Below are 14750 nucleotides of genomic sequence, written 5' to 3'. Positions count from 1 at the left end.
TGTGTGTGTGTGAAGCAGCTGGAAAGAGAGAGTGCTTAGGCAGCATCAGCCTGTGGTATGAATTAGTCCTGTGTTGCTAAACAAATATACCAACAGAACAAAAGATCTTTATTTCAAAGGGCTGCTCAGCTGTCTTACGTGTTCCTTTTTTTCAGTGTGTATTTATTTGAGAGAGGGGATGTGCTGTGTAACTCATTACATCTCAGTGGGTTTTCCTTTCCTTAGGAGCTTCTAAAGATCTCACAGGTAGAGGATAATATAATAACATAATAGGAGTCTATTACAGCATCCTGATCAATTAAAGAAAGCACATCCTGTAGGTCTGTAGCCCTCAGAAGATTTTCAAAGACAGAATCTCTTCTTACGAGAAACTGCATTGAAAACTATCTGAGCTGCATTTTTTACTCATTTAAGCTCCAGCAATCCTTTATGTCCTTCTGACTATTTGACATCTGTGGTGCTGTGGCCTCCAGTTGTGTTCGGTCCAAGCATTTCTCACTGAGAAGATACTGTATGCTGAGGCAGAGCACTGCTTGCTGTGGTGTTCATTAATAAGGCTTAGCTCAGCCTTGCTGTGTCCCCACACCACATCCTTCTCTGCTCCAGAAAGGATTTGAAAGTAGATGGCAAAAGTGCATGCTGTCAAGATTGCAGTACCTCACATCCACAGATTTAAAGAGCCTTAAGAAATTCAGGAATCCAGAACTTTTCCCAATGCAGATGGGGGCACACATGCATGAACTACATCCTCTTGGAAGCCTCCTCCTCCTCTTAGTGGAGACCTGGAAGTACACCATTGCTGTTTGGAGATGCAATGGTTGTTCAGGTAAAGAGAATCTTCGTATTAAGGAAAACCTTCTATTTAGATCAAGCTGGAAAATTGTCGATAAAATTGAAACTTAGTAAATGTAGAGAGTGACTGAGTTATAAAAACACCATTGACGTTCTTTCTTTGTTTTTTGGAGGGTTTTTCTGAAGAGACTTCTTATTACACTGTTCCCTTTTCTTCTTTCTCTGAGCTTTTAGATATTATAGATAAATCCAAACAAGAACCTGTTCATCTGAAGTGGCTGTTGTATGTTGCACCAACAAAGACACATCACTGAAGTAAATGGAAAGAATAATTAAAACCCACAAAAGCAGGAATATTTATATTTGAATCATCATGTTAAATTCACGGTCCACGTCTGTCTCTTAAGTACTTGAGCAAAGGTGTTAAGTCAGATCACTTATTTGTTCTGAGTACATTTTACTGCAGGGAATGTAGGGAAGTTATCTACTCAAGGATCTGCTCCTGATCCTATTTATTTGCCCCTTGAGCCATGAAGTCTGCTACAGAGTATGTTTAATTCACGGTCTTTTTGTAGCACTGCAGCCTTTACTGCTATAGTAACACACACTGAGTGTGTGAAACTGCCAGTGGGAAAAATGAGAAAATACACTTCATTTCCACTGTCCTGTTACCAGCCTCATGGAAACAGTCTTTTGGCTATCCAGTAAATAGGCAGAAAGAGTAGTATTTTGACATAGGTCAGCACAGTTGTCAAAGCTAGTGTTTGAAAATTACCCTTTTCTATAAACCAAGGACCTCCATTCAGCTGTATCTTAGATTTCTTTATGAAATAAAATAAACACATAATACGCAGCGTATCGTGAATTAGTGCTGTGAGTAGCAGAATGGGAAATGAAATCTTTTCTTTCAGTTATGGAAAATATCATAGGTGGGTCAACTTATTAAGTTGTTCTTAGGGAAGATCTCTAAGTTTCTTTGCTAGTGAATCCAGAACAAGGCTGTTTTGGCATCCCATCAAGGGAATTTGGAGCTCAGCTTCTTCAGTCTCCTCCCTTCTCTTTATAGATGATGTGTGGTTTTGGATTATTCCTGAACTATTTATTTCTGCCAGTACCTACTAGCAATGACTTAGTGAGGAGGGGAGCTCAGAGGTGTCATGGAGAACCTCTGTGCTCGCAGAACAGAAATCACTGCCCCTGCCCCCCTTGCCCCCACAGGTGTACCTGACAGCTGGCACAGTGTATGGCCTGGAGGGGCAGCTGACCAGCCTGGAGGATGCAGCACGGCAGATCAGCAGCGTGACAGCAGAATCTGAGCTGGCTGAGCTGGAGGACCAGGTGGCCACTGCAGCTGCCCAGGTGCATCATGCAGAGCTGCAGGTGAGGATGGCAGCTCCTCACCACTCGCCGCTTCATGCCGCTTTCCCTATCTCTTCCCTTCCATCTGAGCACAATTCTTTGCAATATTCTCTTGTACAGCAGCAAACTCTCAGCCCAAGGATACATGACTGCCTCACAGGAGCTGAGCAAAGCACAGCTGAGACGTGTCGCTCAGCCCAGACAGATGTGCTGTATTTGTTTCTTCCCCCAGCTTGTTTTCAGACAGGAGCTCAGCAGCATGTTACTGTAGTTCTGTCCCTGCTCCTCGCTCCCGTAGAGCTCATGTGGTGTGCTGTCATGCATGTGGCTGCTGTCTGACTGCAAATGCAGCCTTGGGTAGTTCTTATAATCAGCAGATTGTAGAGCACTTTACAAAGAAGCCAGGGTTGGTCTACCTGAAAAGGCCAAGGGCAGAGCTCAGCACTTGCAAGTCTGCCTTGGAATTTGGCTGCTGAGCCGTTCACAGCCCAGCAAAAGGCAGAGGCTCCTGTGCCGTGTGGCGTAGTGTCTCTATAGTGACTTCCAGAAAGTCTGGGACTGCAAGGAGAACTTCAAGACCTGGTGCAGAAAGCTGAACAAGAGATGGCTGCCAGGCCGTATGGGACAGTGCACATGTGGGTAGCAGTGTGCTGCAGTGCTTCTTGACTGGGCCACAGGAAGCCCACCAGCAGGCCCCTTACAGCCTCAGCAGGAGGGTGCCTGTTTATTTTGCTCAGTGTGCCCAAAGTCCTCAGTTTGTCACCTTCCTGGTGTCACAAGTGCAGTGCTGAAATAAATAGATGGCACACCAGCAGTGGCCTGATTGGCCTTGGTCAGTAATTTCTGCTACTTATGTTAATGGAGGTGAGAAGAGAGGAGGGAAGAGGCCTGAGTGATGAGATCAGGAGGACAAAAAGATAACATGCAATTGGACTGAAGGCCTTCTGCAGGATAAACACCTCAGGTGTGCAGCCAGCAACTCTCTTGAGTCTCTCTGACACTCATCAGCCTACTTTCCCCCTACATTTGCTTCCCTGGCCTGTTATTACTCCTAACAGCTTGTTTTCCATTGACTGTGTTTACACAGTGGTACTTGCGTTTATGCATGTTTGTGTTTAGCATGCATGCATATTACTTACAGCAAATATTCAAGGTGAGACGTTTGCATTTTGTGACAGAGGATGTACTTCGTGTGTTCTTGAAATTACTTTTGAATTACAAAATGTGTCCCAGACAGTAGTTATTTGAATGTAGCCTCTGAAAAACACAGCTTGAATGAATCTGGGAGTATAGCTAGCAGTAACCAGGAGATGGCAGGCAGGGGATTCTCTCTTCTTTTCCTCACAAGGAGCAAAATACTTTTTCCTTGGAGTCACACGGTAGGTTGGATTGCTCTTTCCCTTCATCTTAATTAACCCCCTTTTGACATCAGGACTAAAGTATACAGGAAAGCAAAGTGTCAGAGTTGCTGAAGAGCTCAGCCATCTGTTTGTATTCTTTGATTAAAGAAGATGTGACTGGGGGGAGGGATATATTTTAGTGGTGGCATCCATAGTAATTTTCAAACTTCTTTTTCCCCCTCCCCATCTGTCTGTCTCTCTCTCTCTTATTTTCTTTGAAGATTTCAGATATTGAGAGCAGAATATCAGCTCTCACTGTTGCAGGCTTGAACGTGGCTCCATGTGTTCGCCTGACAAGGAAACGGGATCAAAAGCAAACAAACCAGGTGCCGGAACATTATGTAGTATTCAAAAATACATTGGGGAAGTCTTGCCTCGTTTTCCATAATGGAGTTGAGTAATGCGTTTGTGTTGTTTTCAGATGCATACTATTGACACCTCAAGACAGCAAAGGAGGAAACTTCCAGCTCCACCAATAAAAGGTGCACTTAAGTTGTTACCTATGCTACGTTTGTAGTCCCTCCTTAGAAGTTTCAATGTAACGTACAATTCAACAAAATAGGGCCAAGATTAAGATATAAAATGAACAGAGAAAGCCTAGATGTGTCCGCCCTCTTCACTTACTGTTGCACTTGTAAAAATAAAATACACACTGGGTACATAAAACGTCACCACTCCCTCTTTCAGCAGATGGTACGACAGTAGCAAATTACCGGGAGCAGAAGCAAAAGGCTGGGAAAAGCAAATGCGACCTGCTGAATTCTTGTCCTGCAGAAGTCAGGCTGCTGCTGCTGAGCACGCAGGGTTAGGCTGTGAGAGGCAGGCATTCATAGGGCTGATTGCTACTAGCAACTTTCCACCCTTCACAGCCTACAGCTGCTTCCTTAATAACTGTGCCTCCCCAATTTGGTCCATGTTGCCCGACTCAGAGATGCTGCTGGTATGTTAGAGTACGGCTGTGAATTAGTTTTGTAAAATACAGCGGTCTTTTCTTCCATGTTTCCTGTATCTCTGACAGTTTTACATCCTGCTTCACCTTGTTTTACTCGTGTGTCATTCCAGTATTTGACATGGCCTCAAACTTTAGTAAACTTCCAGTATCGCAGCATGCTGTTTCCCATTGAAATTAAATCCACGTTTTCCTATTTGTCTTAGGGGAGGTTTTCTCTCTCTATAAGCTGCGACTCTTCAGGTCTATTGCTACCTTGGATGCAGTCTGTTCAGTAAAAAAATCTCCCTCTTTGTATTTTTCCCAGGTGAAAAAATAGATGGGTCTCCAATTACCACTGTCAGAACATATAACAGAAACTTCATGCTTCAAGGATCTCTAACACAAAGAACTAAGGAGAGGAAAAGCACTGCCAAGGACTTAATGGTAAAATCAAAACAAATGCTTTTAAAGCTGCTAATAAAAAGAGTTAGAGATATGCCAGCGTGGGCAGGTGTATTTCAACACCTTCACAAAACTTCTCTTAATAGTGTGAAGAAAAATAACACAGTGCTGAGATTTCTCTAAATGAATGTGTCCAGTGTGCTGGAAGCTGAGTATGTACCACCAGCTCATAGCAGCTGCTTGCTCCTAAATGTTAGCCTGTAGGGAAATGTATGCCAGCGGTCAGATAATTAATTAGGTGCCATCCTTATTTAAAGTAAAGAAATGAAGTTGTGGTTGTGCCTGCAGTTTGCCATTAGATATCTGGAAGAGAAGAAGTGAGAAGGACCAGACTCCCCTCAGCAGGCTTGTTTTGTGTCTTGCTGATGTTTCTCTCTTCCTTGTCCCTCTCTGTTCCAGGAACCTGCTATAGGATCTGCTGTGATGTACTAAACTTTGACTTCTCTACTGCCAATAACACACTGCCTAAGGCTGTACACTAGAGTGCCTTTAATTAACAGCCATTGTGTATGTCCAGCTGGAAATGGACCCTCAAGAACCCACAATGCCTCAGTAATAGGGCTTCGTTTGGATACCTCACTGAGAAAGCTGTCCAAGTCTTCAGCATTGTGGTCTGCTAAAGGAAACTCTGCCTTAAAGTTCTCACAAGACTCTAGAAGGGACGCTGAGTTTCAAAAGCAAGGCTCCACATTTTAAGATGCACTTTTTCTCCCCATTGATTGTACTAAAGTATGTCGTCTTTAAACTGCAGTATGTTTTTGTACACTCAGTCAATCACAATTATAGGCCAATATTTCATACTGAAAGAGTGAACAAAACAGACCTGTGATCCACATTAGCTGGCCTCTCATTCATGTAGGCATCTGTCTTGTCGAGCAATAAGAACAACTCTGTGCAGTGTATGCTGCTTTTAGCTGCTTGGTGAGAGTGGAGGATCCATGTACCTAACTGCTCCCCAGGAGCCGGTGGAAGTTTTGACAAGGCAGGTGGGAGGAGATGTGATGTGCAGAGACTTCTCTGTTCACTCAGAGTAGCTGTGACAGAGTTTATGTTCCAGCTCCAGAGCTGTGTGTTCTGCTGTTCAAGATGGGGGGAGGAGGAGGTGGAGCATGGATGTCATGGTGCGCCATGAATCGGTGGTACGCAGCGCATGTGGACCAGATGTCTGTTGGGTTACAGTCCTGGCATCTGGACACATCTGAGTACTGTTGTGAAACCACCACCTCTGTCTGTCTCGTTCTTCTTGGTATCTTTGTCTGCTTGGTGGTATCCAACCACTCCGTAGTTCAGAATCAATTCTGACCAAGTCTTTAAGATTGGAGAAGGAAAGTAAAAGCGCTGTGGATGAGAGCTCTGCTGAGTGGCTGGTGGCTGTGAGGTGGCTGCAACCTGTAAGAGATTCCCTTCTGCCACTTCCTGACTTTTCTGAGAAGGGGACAAATGTAGCCCAGATGTGTTTTTCTTTACCCATCCATAGCCAGTGTGGCATAGTACCTAGGGTCTATCACTGCTGCCCACTGCGACTGGACCACTATGAATTGGATGCTGAGTCACAAGATCTCTTCTTTCCTTTCCTGAGACCCTAGAAATTTGCTCCAAATCCTGGAAGGCCTTTGAACAGATGCCAAGGAGGGAAGTTGCTGCTTGCAAGGTGTCCCTCTCACCCATTCTGGGTAGGGCCTTGCCAATTTGCAGTGCTTTTTGCTCTGGGGTGTACAAAGGAATTTGTTAGAGAAGGTAAGTGTGAGGCCAGTGAATCTTCTATATGCCACACAATGCAGTGCAGGTACACATATGCAGACTGGACTGATGTGAGTCATGCTGGGAAGGAGGACATGAACTGCTAAGTTCCCCCTCAGCATGAAGGGTCAGAGAACACCTCCCTGCAGTGAGATACCTCTGTCCTTTGCTGGTACCTACAGGGTCCTGAGCAGAACCTAATTCTCTGAATACAGCGGGGCATAGGGGGCAGGTGAGGCTGGTAAGGAAGGACTGGATGGCTGGGAAAACAGCTCCAGTCATGTATCCACCACCAGTATTTGAAGCTGAGCCTGTCAGTGTGCTGCTGTCCAGCCATAGGTAGGGACACGTCAGAATATCTACAGCCATCTTCCCACCTAGGAGGCATAAGTGTTGCTCCACGGCTCCAGTGAATTTCCACCTGCCAAAGATCTGGCTCCATACGTTTAAGTGAAATTACGATAGGTAAAATTACGCCTTCTCTTACTCTCACACAGTACTGGTTCTCTGGAACTGGTTTGCACAGATGTGAGGGCAAAGTTTGGCCTGCTCTGTTTAATATATAAGTATATATATATAAATAGATTTTATTTATATATGCAATCCAGTCAAGGAGATTAAACAGAGTAGGATGCCTAGGAATCTTCTGTTACGCAGCCTCCTCCTCCTCCCTCGACTGTTCTCGTGTACGTATACAATACATTCCCAGGTTCTGGTTAACGCAGGTGTGTGTGTTATGAAATGTCATTACTGGTGGTTGGTCTACATATTCGTCTAATAATAATAACTAATATTGTGTATGATGCAGAAATGACTAATTTTAATAGAATAACTCTTTGGCTTTCGTTCTGTTAGTGTGATTTAAACAAGCCAACAAAGTATGGAATAGGTTGTTTTCCTTAAGAGGCATGAAAAGCAACTATTATCGTGTTACAATGTTAAAATATTCAGTCTTCTTTGACAGAAAAAAAAAAAAAAATGTGTACTGTGTAGGCATTGCAAAAAGGAAAAAAAAAAAAGAAAAAAAAAAAGAAAAAGAAAAAAAAATTCCCACCTGCTATACGGCATTTGAATTTTTACAATCGTTTATTGTGCCAAATACGTGCAAAGATATAATTTACTGTTTTAAACAAATCATACAAGCATCCGTTCTAGCACACACAGGGTTGTTTTGCCATCGAGTGATTTCAATCTGTAGTGTCGATATTTCTATTTAGATTAATTTTTATAAACGAAAACATTTTAACGGGTAAAATGAAGGCGCTATGATCAATTTGATTAAGTTTGAGTGGATATTAAGCTTGCCTTGTTGTTGTTATCTGCATACTCACCGGGAATTTATTGTCAAGAGAAATTATAAAAGAGTAAAAGCAATTTATGAGAAGAAAACAAACAAACAAACAAACAACAATGCCTTTCCAAGCACTTGATTCATAAAGAAAACACAAAAGCTCTCCTCTGTGGTGTGCATTTATGTGCCCTTCGGTCAGGAAACACCGTGCCCACACTGGTGCACCACAAACAGCCCCTTCCCAGTTAAATGCAGATGGGCAACTCAAAGTCCTGTTGCTTAACTGAAGGGAGAAATACCCCTAAACACCTCCAGATCGGGGCATTTTCCAATGAGGTGGAGCATCCATGCCTTGCTGACAGACCACTCACAAACAGAAACAAGAGTTGAGTTGTCTGCTGTAATTAGTTCAGCCTTCATTAAATTTTAGTAGTCATTCCAACAAACACAACTAGGAACACGAGTTCACTCCAGTTTGTCATCTGCAGTATGACTCATTAACCATCATTCATTAGCTGCATTGTAAACTCTCTTTTCTGGATGCGTGCTGTAGATTAAACTGCATATGAATAGTCTTGCTGCGAGTAGTTACCAAGATTAAACGTACTGCAAATCACACTTCTTCTAAAATGAGCATAACAAAGTTAATTACCACGGCAAACATGAACACTGAGCCACAACACGAGGCTTATTGATGTGGACTAATGTTGCCATTCGTACACTGTTTGTGGTGCTCAGAGAGTGGCTTTAGTTTGATCGGATCAAGTACTTAAAAGCAACAACGTGGGAACCAGACTGTTTAGGCCGTTGTCTCTTGGAGAGCAGCAGAAGCCTACCTGCAGTAGGCACAAAACTACTCTGAAGAGTTTAATTAGTCAAATTTCATAGAATCGTAGAATGGCTGGTATTAGAAGGGACCTCAGGAACCATCAAGTTCCAACCCTTTGACACAGGTGGGGTTGCCAGCTGCTAGATCAAGTACAAGATCAGATTGCCCAGGACCCCATCCAACCTGGCCTTGAACCTTCAGTGACGGGGCATCCACAACCTCTTTGGGCAACCTGTTCCAGCACCTCACCACTCCCTCAGTAAAAAACTTTCCCCTGACATCTAATCTAAATCTCCCCCCCCTTAGTTTGAAAGCACTCCCCCTTGTCCTATCACTGTCTACCCATGTAAAAAGTTGGTTTCCTTCATGTTTATAAACGCCCTCTAAATATTGGCAGACAGCATTGAGGTCTCCCTGGAGCCTTCTCTTTTCCAGGCTGAACAAGCCCAGTTCCTTCAGTCTCTCTTCACAGGAGAGGTGCTCCAGCCCTTGGATCATCTTCATGACCCTGCTCTGGACCCTCTCCAAAAGCCCCACATCCTTCCTGTGCTGGGGGCCCCATGCTTGGACGCAGTACTGCAGATGGGGCCACACAAGAGCTGAGTAGAGGGGGACAGTCACCTCCCTCTCCCTGCTGACCACCCGTCTTGTGATGGAACCCAGGATACCATTGGCCTTCTGGGAAGCAGGTGCACGCTGCTGGCTCGCATTAAATTGTTCATTAGCCAGGACCCCTAAGTCCTTAGCAGGGTTACTCTCAAGGATTTCTTCTCCCAGTTTGTGTCCATATCTGGGATTACCTTGACCCAAGTGCTAAACCTTGCACTCTTTTTTAATAGCAGTTATTCCTTAATTTTCTGTCCTTCCTCGGGGAGAAGATAATTATCTTTGACAGAAGCTCCTTTTTGTTCATTAATGTATTTTCAGCAGCACGGCAAGAATGATAAAAGGCCAGAGTGTAGCTCAGGACTGCATTCCCACAAGCGGATGTTAACAATCTGCATACAAGCTACAGGTTTCATGCTATTAATGCAGGTACATTAAAAAGTAATGAGAGCCTTTTTTCTTTCATCCAATCATTGCTTTTTATTTTCACATACCAGCAGCCATTGACTTTAAAATGTGACAGGAACACTTCATGGTACACTAACACTGCTGAGTTTAAATCCTAGCACAGGAGCTCTTTGGATCTGGGGTAAATATAACGTTACAGTGCGCAGCATCGTCACAGCTCAGTGAAAGGAATGGTGGTGATGAAAGAATACTCACTTTTTAAAGCTACAGTTACACTTAGTGCTGGTGTCAACGCATTTGCCTTTTACCTGCACCCTGAATGTGTTTCTTCTTGAAGGAACTTGCAGGAGTAGCAGATTGAGGAGCAGCATGGGATTGCCAGGCAAAAGCAGAGCCCTGAGGTGCAGGGCAGGGGCAATTCGAAGAGCAGAGGTTAGGCCACAACCTCAGGACACAGCCATCACCAGTCACTGTCCTCTGCATCCAACACTTCCTGCTCCCACAAGGCGTTCAGGATGAAATCCAGGCGCCTGCTCACAGGCCTTATGCTTCCACGGCCGCCTCTCAGCTGCCTCTTCCCAAACCGACCAATGGGTCGAACGCCACGTCCCACGTACCAAAAGGGGTCGATCTCGGGGCCTGGAATTCAAAGCACTGGGTTGATTTTTTTCCTTTGGAATACACTCATAGTTGGCTTATTTTCATAGCCTAGTTTAGTCCTACAGCAGGTGTGGAGAAGGTACGACACTAAGGTACAGTGAAAATGAACCAACACTGGAGGTGACGCCACCCCAAGGAAATGCCAAATCACTCCAAAGAGAAGGGTGTCAGGAACAGGACTTGGAATGCATAAGGAAGTATCCGAGTCACACAGAAGTCTCACAGAAGGCAGCAGGATTTTCCCCTGTGAGTTTTGCTGCTTGAACTCAGAAAACCAAACAAAAGATCTACTACATTTCTCCACACAGTGTTTAACATCCCGCTGCCCATCAGATCCCAAGTCGTTCCTTTATTTTGACTCAAGGACCTAAAAACCAAGGCTGCCCAAATCTCCAGTTCTCTCTGTTAAGGAGAGGGATGTGCCCCTGTGAGCCTATGGGCCTTACTCCTCACATGCACTTCTTGCTCACTGCACTTTCAACCATGAGCCATTGCTCCTCGGGGGGAAGGTGAGATTTCACAATACAAAATTTTCCCCAAAATACTTTGGACTGTATGTTAGCTTTTGCTCGGGACACACAGTGCTCTCCTTCGTTCAGGTCTGTTCTTCACAGTCTTTCTGAACGAGCATGCTTCAGCCACTTGTATTTTGACTTTCAGACAATTTGATGTTGGAGGTTGTGGATGCCCCATCCCCGGAGGCACTCGAGGCCAGGCTGGATGTGGTTCTGGGCAGCCTGGTCTGGTGGCTGGTGACCCTGCATGTAGCAGGGAGGTTGAAACCAGATGATCTTTATGGTCCTTTTCAACACAGGCTATTCTATGATTCTGTGATGTTTCCAGACAGAAGTTAGGATCTCTGTAAAGCACATTTAAGCCACTGGTGCTTGCTTTATTACTTCTTAAAAGTAAATGTTAACTGTCACAGATCTAAGCAACATAGCTGAAAATAAGTTGTTTAAATAGTCAGTATAAACTGTCTTGCACTTTGTCAGTCTTTTGTACATTGGTGCATTCGCTGGTATTTATCAAAAATTGCAGTGTTTCCCTTGACAAACTCAGGGCTATGAGGCAGAGGTTGAGATCTGTATGTGCTCTTAGAAGTGTAAATTGAAGAGCAGGACCTCCCTCCACTGCTTTACCATAGAAACACCCACAGGGATTTGCAGCTGAACTCTGCCTGGCAGCCTGACCCTGATCCCTTGTTGTACCAGGAGCCACGGGATCACCATCACATTGCATCAGGTGAGAGTCATACTTACTTCTGTTGTCTATTTGATGTTTAAAAGGTCTGCTCTGTCTCGAAGCAAAGCTGAGCGATACCAAGAGCACCAGCACATAGATGATGACCAGCTTTAAGTGCTTTGGTGACCACTGGGGGTGCGGTGTCCACAGGATCAGATGCCACATGGTGCAGCAGTGGTAGGAAGGCTGTGAGAAGGAAAGTGGGCATAGGGACATCAAAGCTCTCAAGGTGAAGGAAGATGGCAATTGTGACTGCATGTTCCTATCAGGGCCATTTCACGACTCAGTTCTGTGAGGTGCTGACACTGGGGATGTCCTGAGTATTTCTGTTTAAAGGAAAAGACTGTTGTGAACCATCTACTGATTTAAGGTGTGCAGCTTGAGCTTTTCCTTATCATCCATGAAAGCTCATGGCACAGCATCTCAGGACACAGAATTCTGGCCCTGAGGTTGCCGCTGACCATCCTTGTGACCTTATATATGACCGTGGGCACTGGTCATCAGTGTGTGTTCTGGCCATTATCTCCATCACCCTTTTCCCACCTGTGAAATACCTTTCACATTTATATTTTAAACAATCATCTCTTTACATCTACATGCATTAGAAAATCTTCTTGAAAGGGAATTATCTTCCTACGTCAGCTTTCACAGACAGCAGGCAAAAGTGTGATTTCCAGTTTGGTTTCCACTGTAAATGCATCCAGATGTAACTGCCAGAACTTGCTGGGTCAGGAAAACAGCATCCAGGAGGTGGCTGATGCTGGGCTCCAGTTACCACTGCACCCTGTCTATGCCACATTTTGGTCAAGCCTCATCACATCATTTCTCCCAGCTGTAATGACAGAAGCCTACCTTGTGCAAAATCTAACTGCATTTGACAGTCTGGAGCCCCTGCCGATGGAAGTCAGGACAAGCACTGCTTGCTTAAGCATCACGTAGAGATGTACAGATATAGAGCGACAGGAGATACTCTTGGCTGTGCCCACACAGAAGCTGTTCCCTATGTAAGGGTGGCCCCCATTTCTGCCTCAGCACTGTTATGAGCCAATTTGAGCTCACTTTCATTGTGGGCAGAGCAGGAATGAAAGACTTTTGACACAAGTTGTTCCCAAGCACCTGCAAGGGCAACAGAAGAAAAAAGAGAACCTGACCATGTCTTTTATTGCAATGCAAAGTCAAAAGCTCCTTAACCCCTAACATCCAGTGCAGGTGCATTTCCCCCCCCACTCTGGCAGTTGCTTAGCAGGCAGCTTAGAGGAAAGTGATTTTAACCAGTAATTTTAACAGAATTGTGAACTGATTTTTTACACTGAATATCTCAAGGCAACCAGTACTAAATGTTCTTCACATCTAAAACAACCTGGGATGCATTCTGTGCACCAGTTCCAGCTGCTGTACATCTCAGTGAGACGAAAGTGAAGGTGCTTAAGGAATCCCTCCCGTGTGCTTACAAAGCTGCAGACGGGTTTACTGGATTACTTGCTGACTGGTTTTGTGTACAGCTTTTCTGGGAACTCATTGGTGGCAAATGGCATAAAAAATAATGAAGAACTTTTAGCATACAGCTTTCCCTAAGCAATGCTGTGTCTCAGCATCCACCGGTTGGTCCTGTGCCTGAATCAGCCATTCAAGACACTTCCCAGAGTGCCGCAGTGCATTAAACTTTCTATTTGCCCCTTGGAGTGGCTAGGGTTTCAAGGAAGCCTGTGGCTCTCCTCTGAGTAACGTGCAAAGCCCAAATAATCAGGGGGCTCTGCATCTCTGATCCTCCCTAATTCTTCCTCCTCCAACCTTTTTTGCCTCAGTCCCTGTGCAGAAGGAGCCTTTACACTTTGGCTGAGCAGCATTTATGAGAGCAGTCTGGCAATTTTGAGCACCATCAGAGGAGAAAGCTACAGCACATTCAAGTCAGTGGTAAAGTTACAGGGAAGCACTCATTTCTATTCCCAGCTAAGTTCACTAGGAAGTCGCTACCCCTAGGTCCCATTTCACAGCTCTAGCCATGAGTCCCAGCCCTAAGCAGTGTGGGGACAGCCTGGCCCTCTCAGCCCTCCTGCTGGGCACCAGGCTCACAGCACACTGAACCTGAGCTCTGCTACAGATCCATAAGACCTAAATGACTGTGGATGTCTTCAGAAGACAAAGTGCTATAAATTCCTTAAACCCTATGGCAGCATTTTACTCGAGACCAGCAACTGCAGACCTTCCTCCAGTGCAAGCCAACTGGCTTTCACGCTTGGAAGCAGTGGTGGAAACCTCTGCCAGAGCTCAAACGTGGGGTGACTGTAGGCCTGGGAGCAGGGCTCCCATCGCCACCGTGCCCCAGGCTCCAGCAGATACCGTCCCTGCAGAGCCACTTTTCCTCAGCACTGCCTGCTTTGCTGCCAACACTGGACAAAGTGCTCAGGACTAAGCACAGCTATGTACATTAGTGGAGAAAGGTAAAAGCTGAAACAAAAAGGAAATCCACAGGGGAGAGGTGCCGAAGCAGCTAGCAGGAGTCACTCACCTGTGTGCAGCAGGGCTGCTCCTCGGGATGTGCTGCTCCCAGCTGAAGCAGGGCAGCTGCTAGGGGCTTGTGGCTTTTATAGTGCAGGGAAATGGCGGGGGGAGGCAAGAGGTGGGCCAGGAGGACGTCAGCAGTGCTGGAGAGCAGAATTTAAATTCACAAAGGGAGGGGAAGAGAAGTGAGGCTCTGTTAAGAGAGCCATTGATCAGGGCAGAAAGCAGGAGCCAAGGGTAGCGCTAAGGGGCCGGGGCCACGGGCAAACCGGTGCAGCACAGCTGCCATGTGCAGCACAGGGCAGAGCCCACCTCCCCATGGCCTGTAGCAGCCATGCTCCTCTTCTTGCTGTCCCCATACGTGGAGGAACTCTCATCAGACCCATGGATAGGACCAACTTGGCCTGAGTATGTGTGAGGCACTGCGAGTGATTGAACCCAGCCTGGTTCAGCAGCATGCCTAAGTGTGGATAAATGTTGTGGCAGGGAAAAGTTTCATCTGCACGAGGCTGAGATCTTGGGCAA

The 14750-nt window shown here is 45.4% G+C and overlaps 2 protein-coding genes across 6 annotated transcripts in view; one reads left to right on the top strand and one right to left on the bottom strand.

The window, feature by feature from the left end:
• Nucleotides 1-8114, top strand: part of MYRIP (myosin VIIA and Rab interacting protein) — a 220453-nt gene extending 212339 nt beyond the window's left edge. For 4 of the 5 annotated variants that reach the window (XM_072329293.1, XM_072329294.1, XM_072329292.1 and 1 more), the window contains 5 exons: nt 2011-2172; nt 3773-3877; nt 3973-4033; nt 4808-4926; nt 5344-8114. In XM_072329293.1, coding sequence (XP_072185394.1) covers nt 2011-2172; nt 3773-3877; nt 3973-4033; nt 4808-4926; nt 5344-5376 — 480 coding nt within the window. In that variant the 3' untranslated portion in view covers nt 5377-8114. The remainder of the gene's footprint in view (nt 1-2010; nt 2173-3772; nt 3878-3972; nt 4034-4807; nt 4927-5343) is intronic. The other variant, XM_072329295.1, reaches the window with a different exon arrangement.
• On the bottom strand, nt 7746-14275 carry LOC140248504 (prolactin-releasing peptide-like). The gene is made up of 3 exons (XM_072329297.1): nt 14233-14275; nt 11741-11909; nt 7746-10457 (listed from the first exon to the last, which is right to left on the bottom strand). Exons 2-3 carry the CDS (start codon nt 11886-11888, stop codon nt 10279-10281), a joined length of 327 nt encoding a protein of 108 aa, XP_072185398.1. The 5' UTR covers nt 11889-11909; nt 14233-14275; the 3' UTR covers nt 7746-10278.
• Between the last annotated feature and the right edge of the window lie 475 nt (nt 14276-14750).

This window comes from Excalfactoria chinensis, chromosome 2 (assembly GCF_039878825.1).
Source record: "Excalfactoria chinensis isolate bCotChi1 chromosome 2, bCotChi1.hap2, whole genome shotgun sequence".
NCBI lineage: Eukaryota > Metazoa > Chordata > Aves > Galliformes > Phasianidae > Excalfactoria > Excalfactoria chinensis.
The sequence above is the reverse complement of the archived record's forward strand: the minus strand, read 5'-3'. Positions and strand labels throughout refer to the sequence as shown.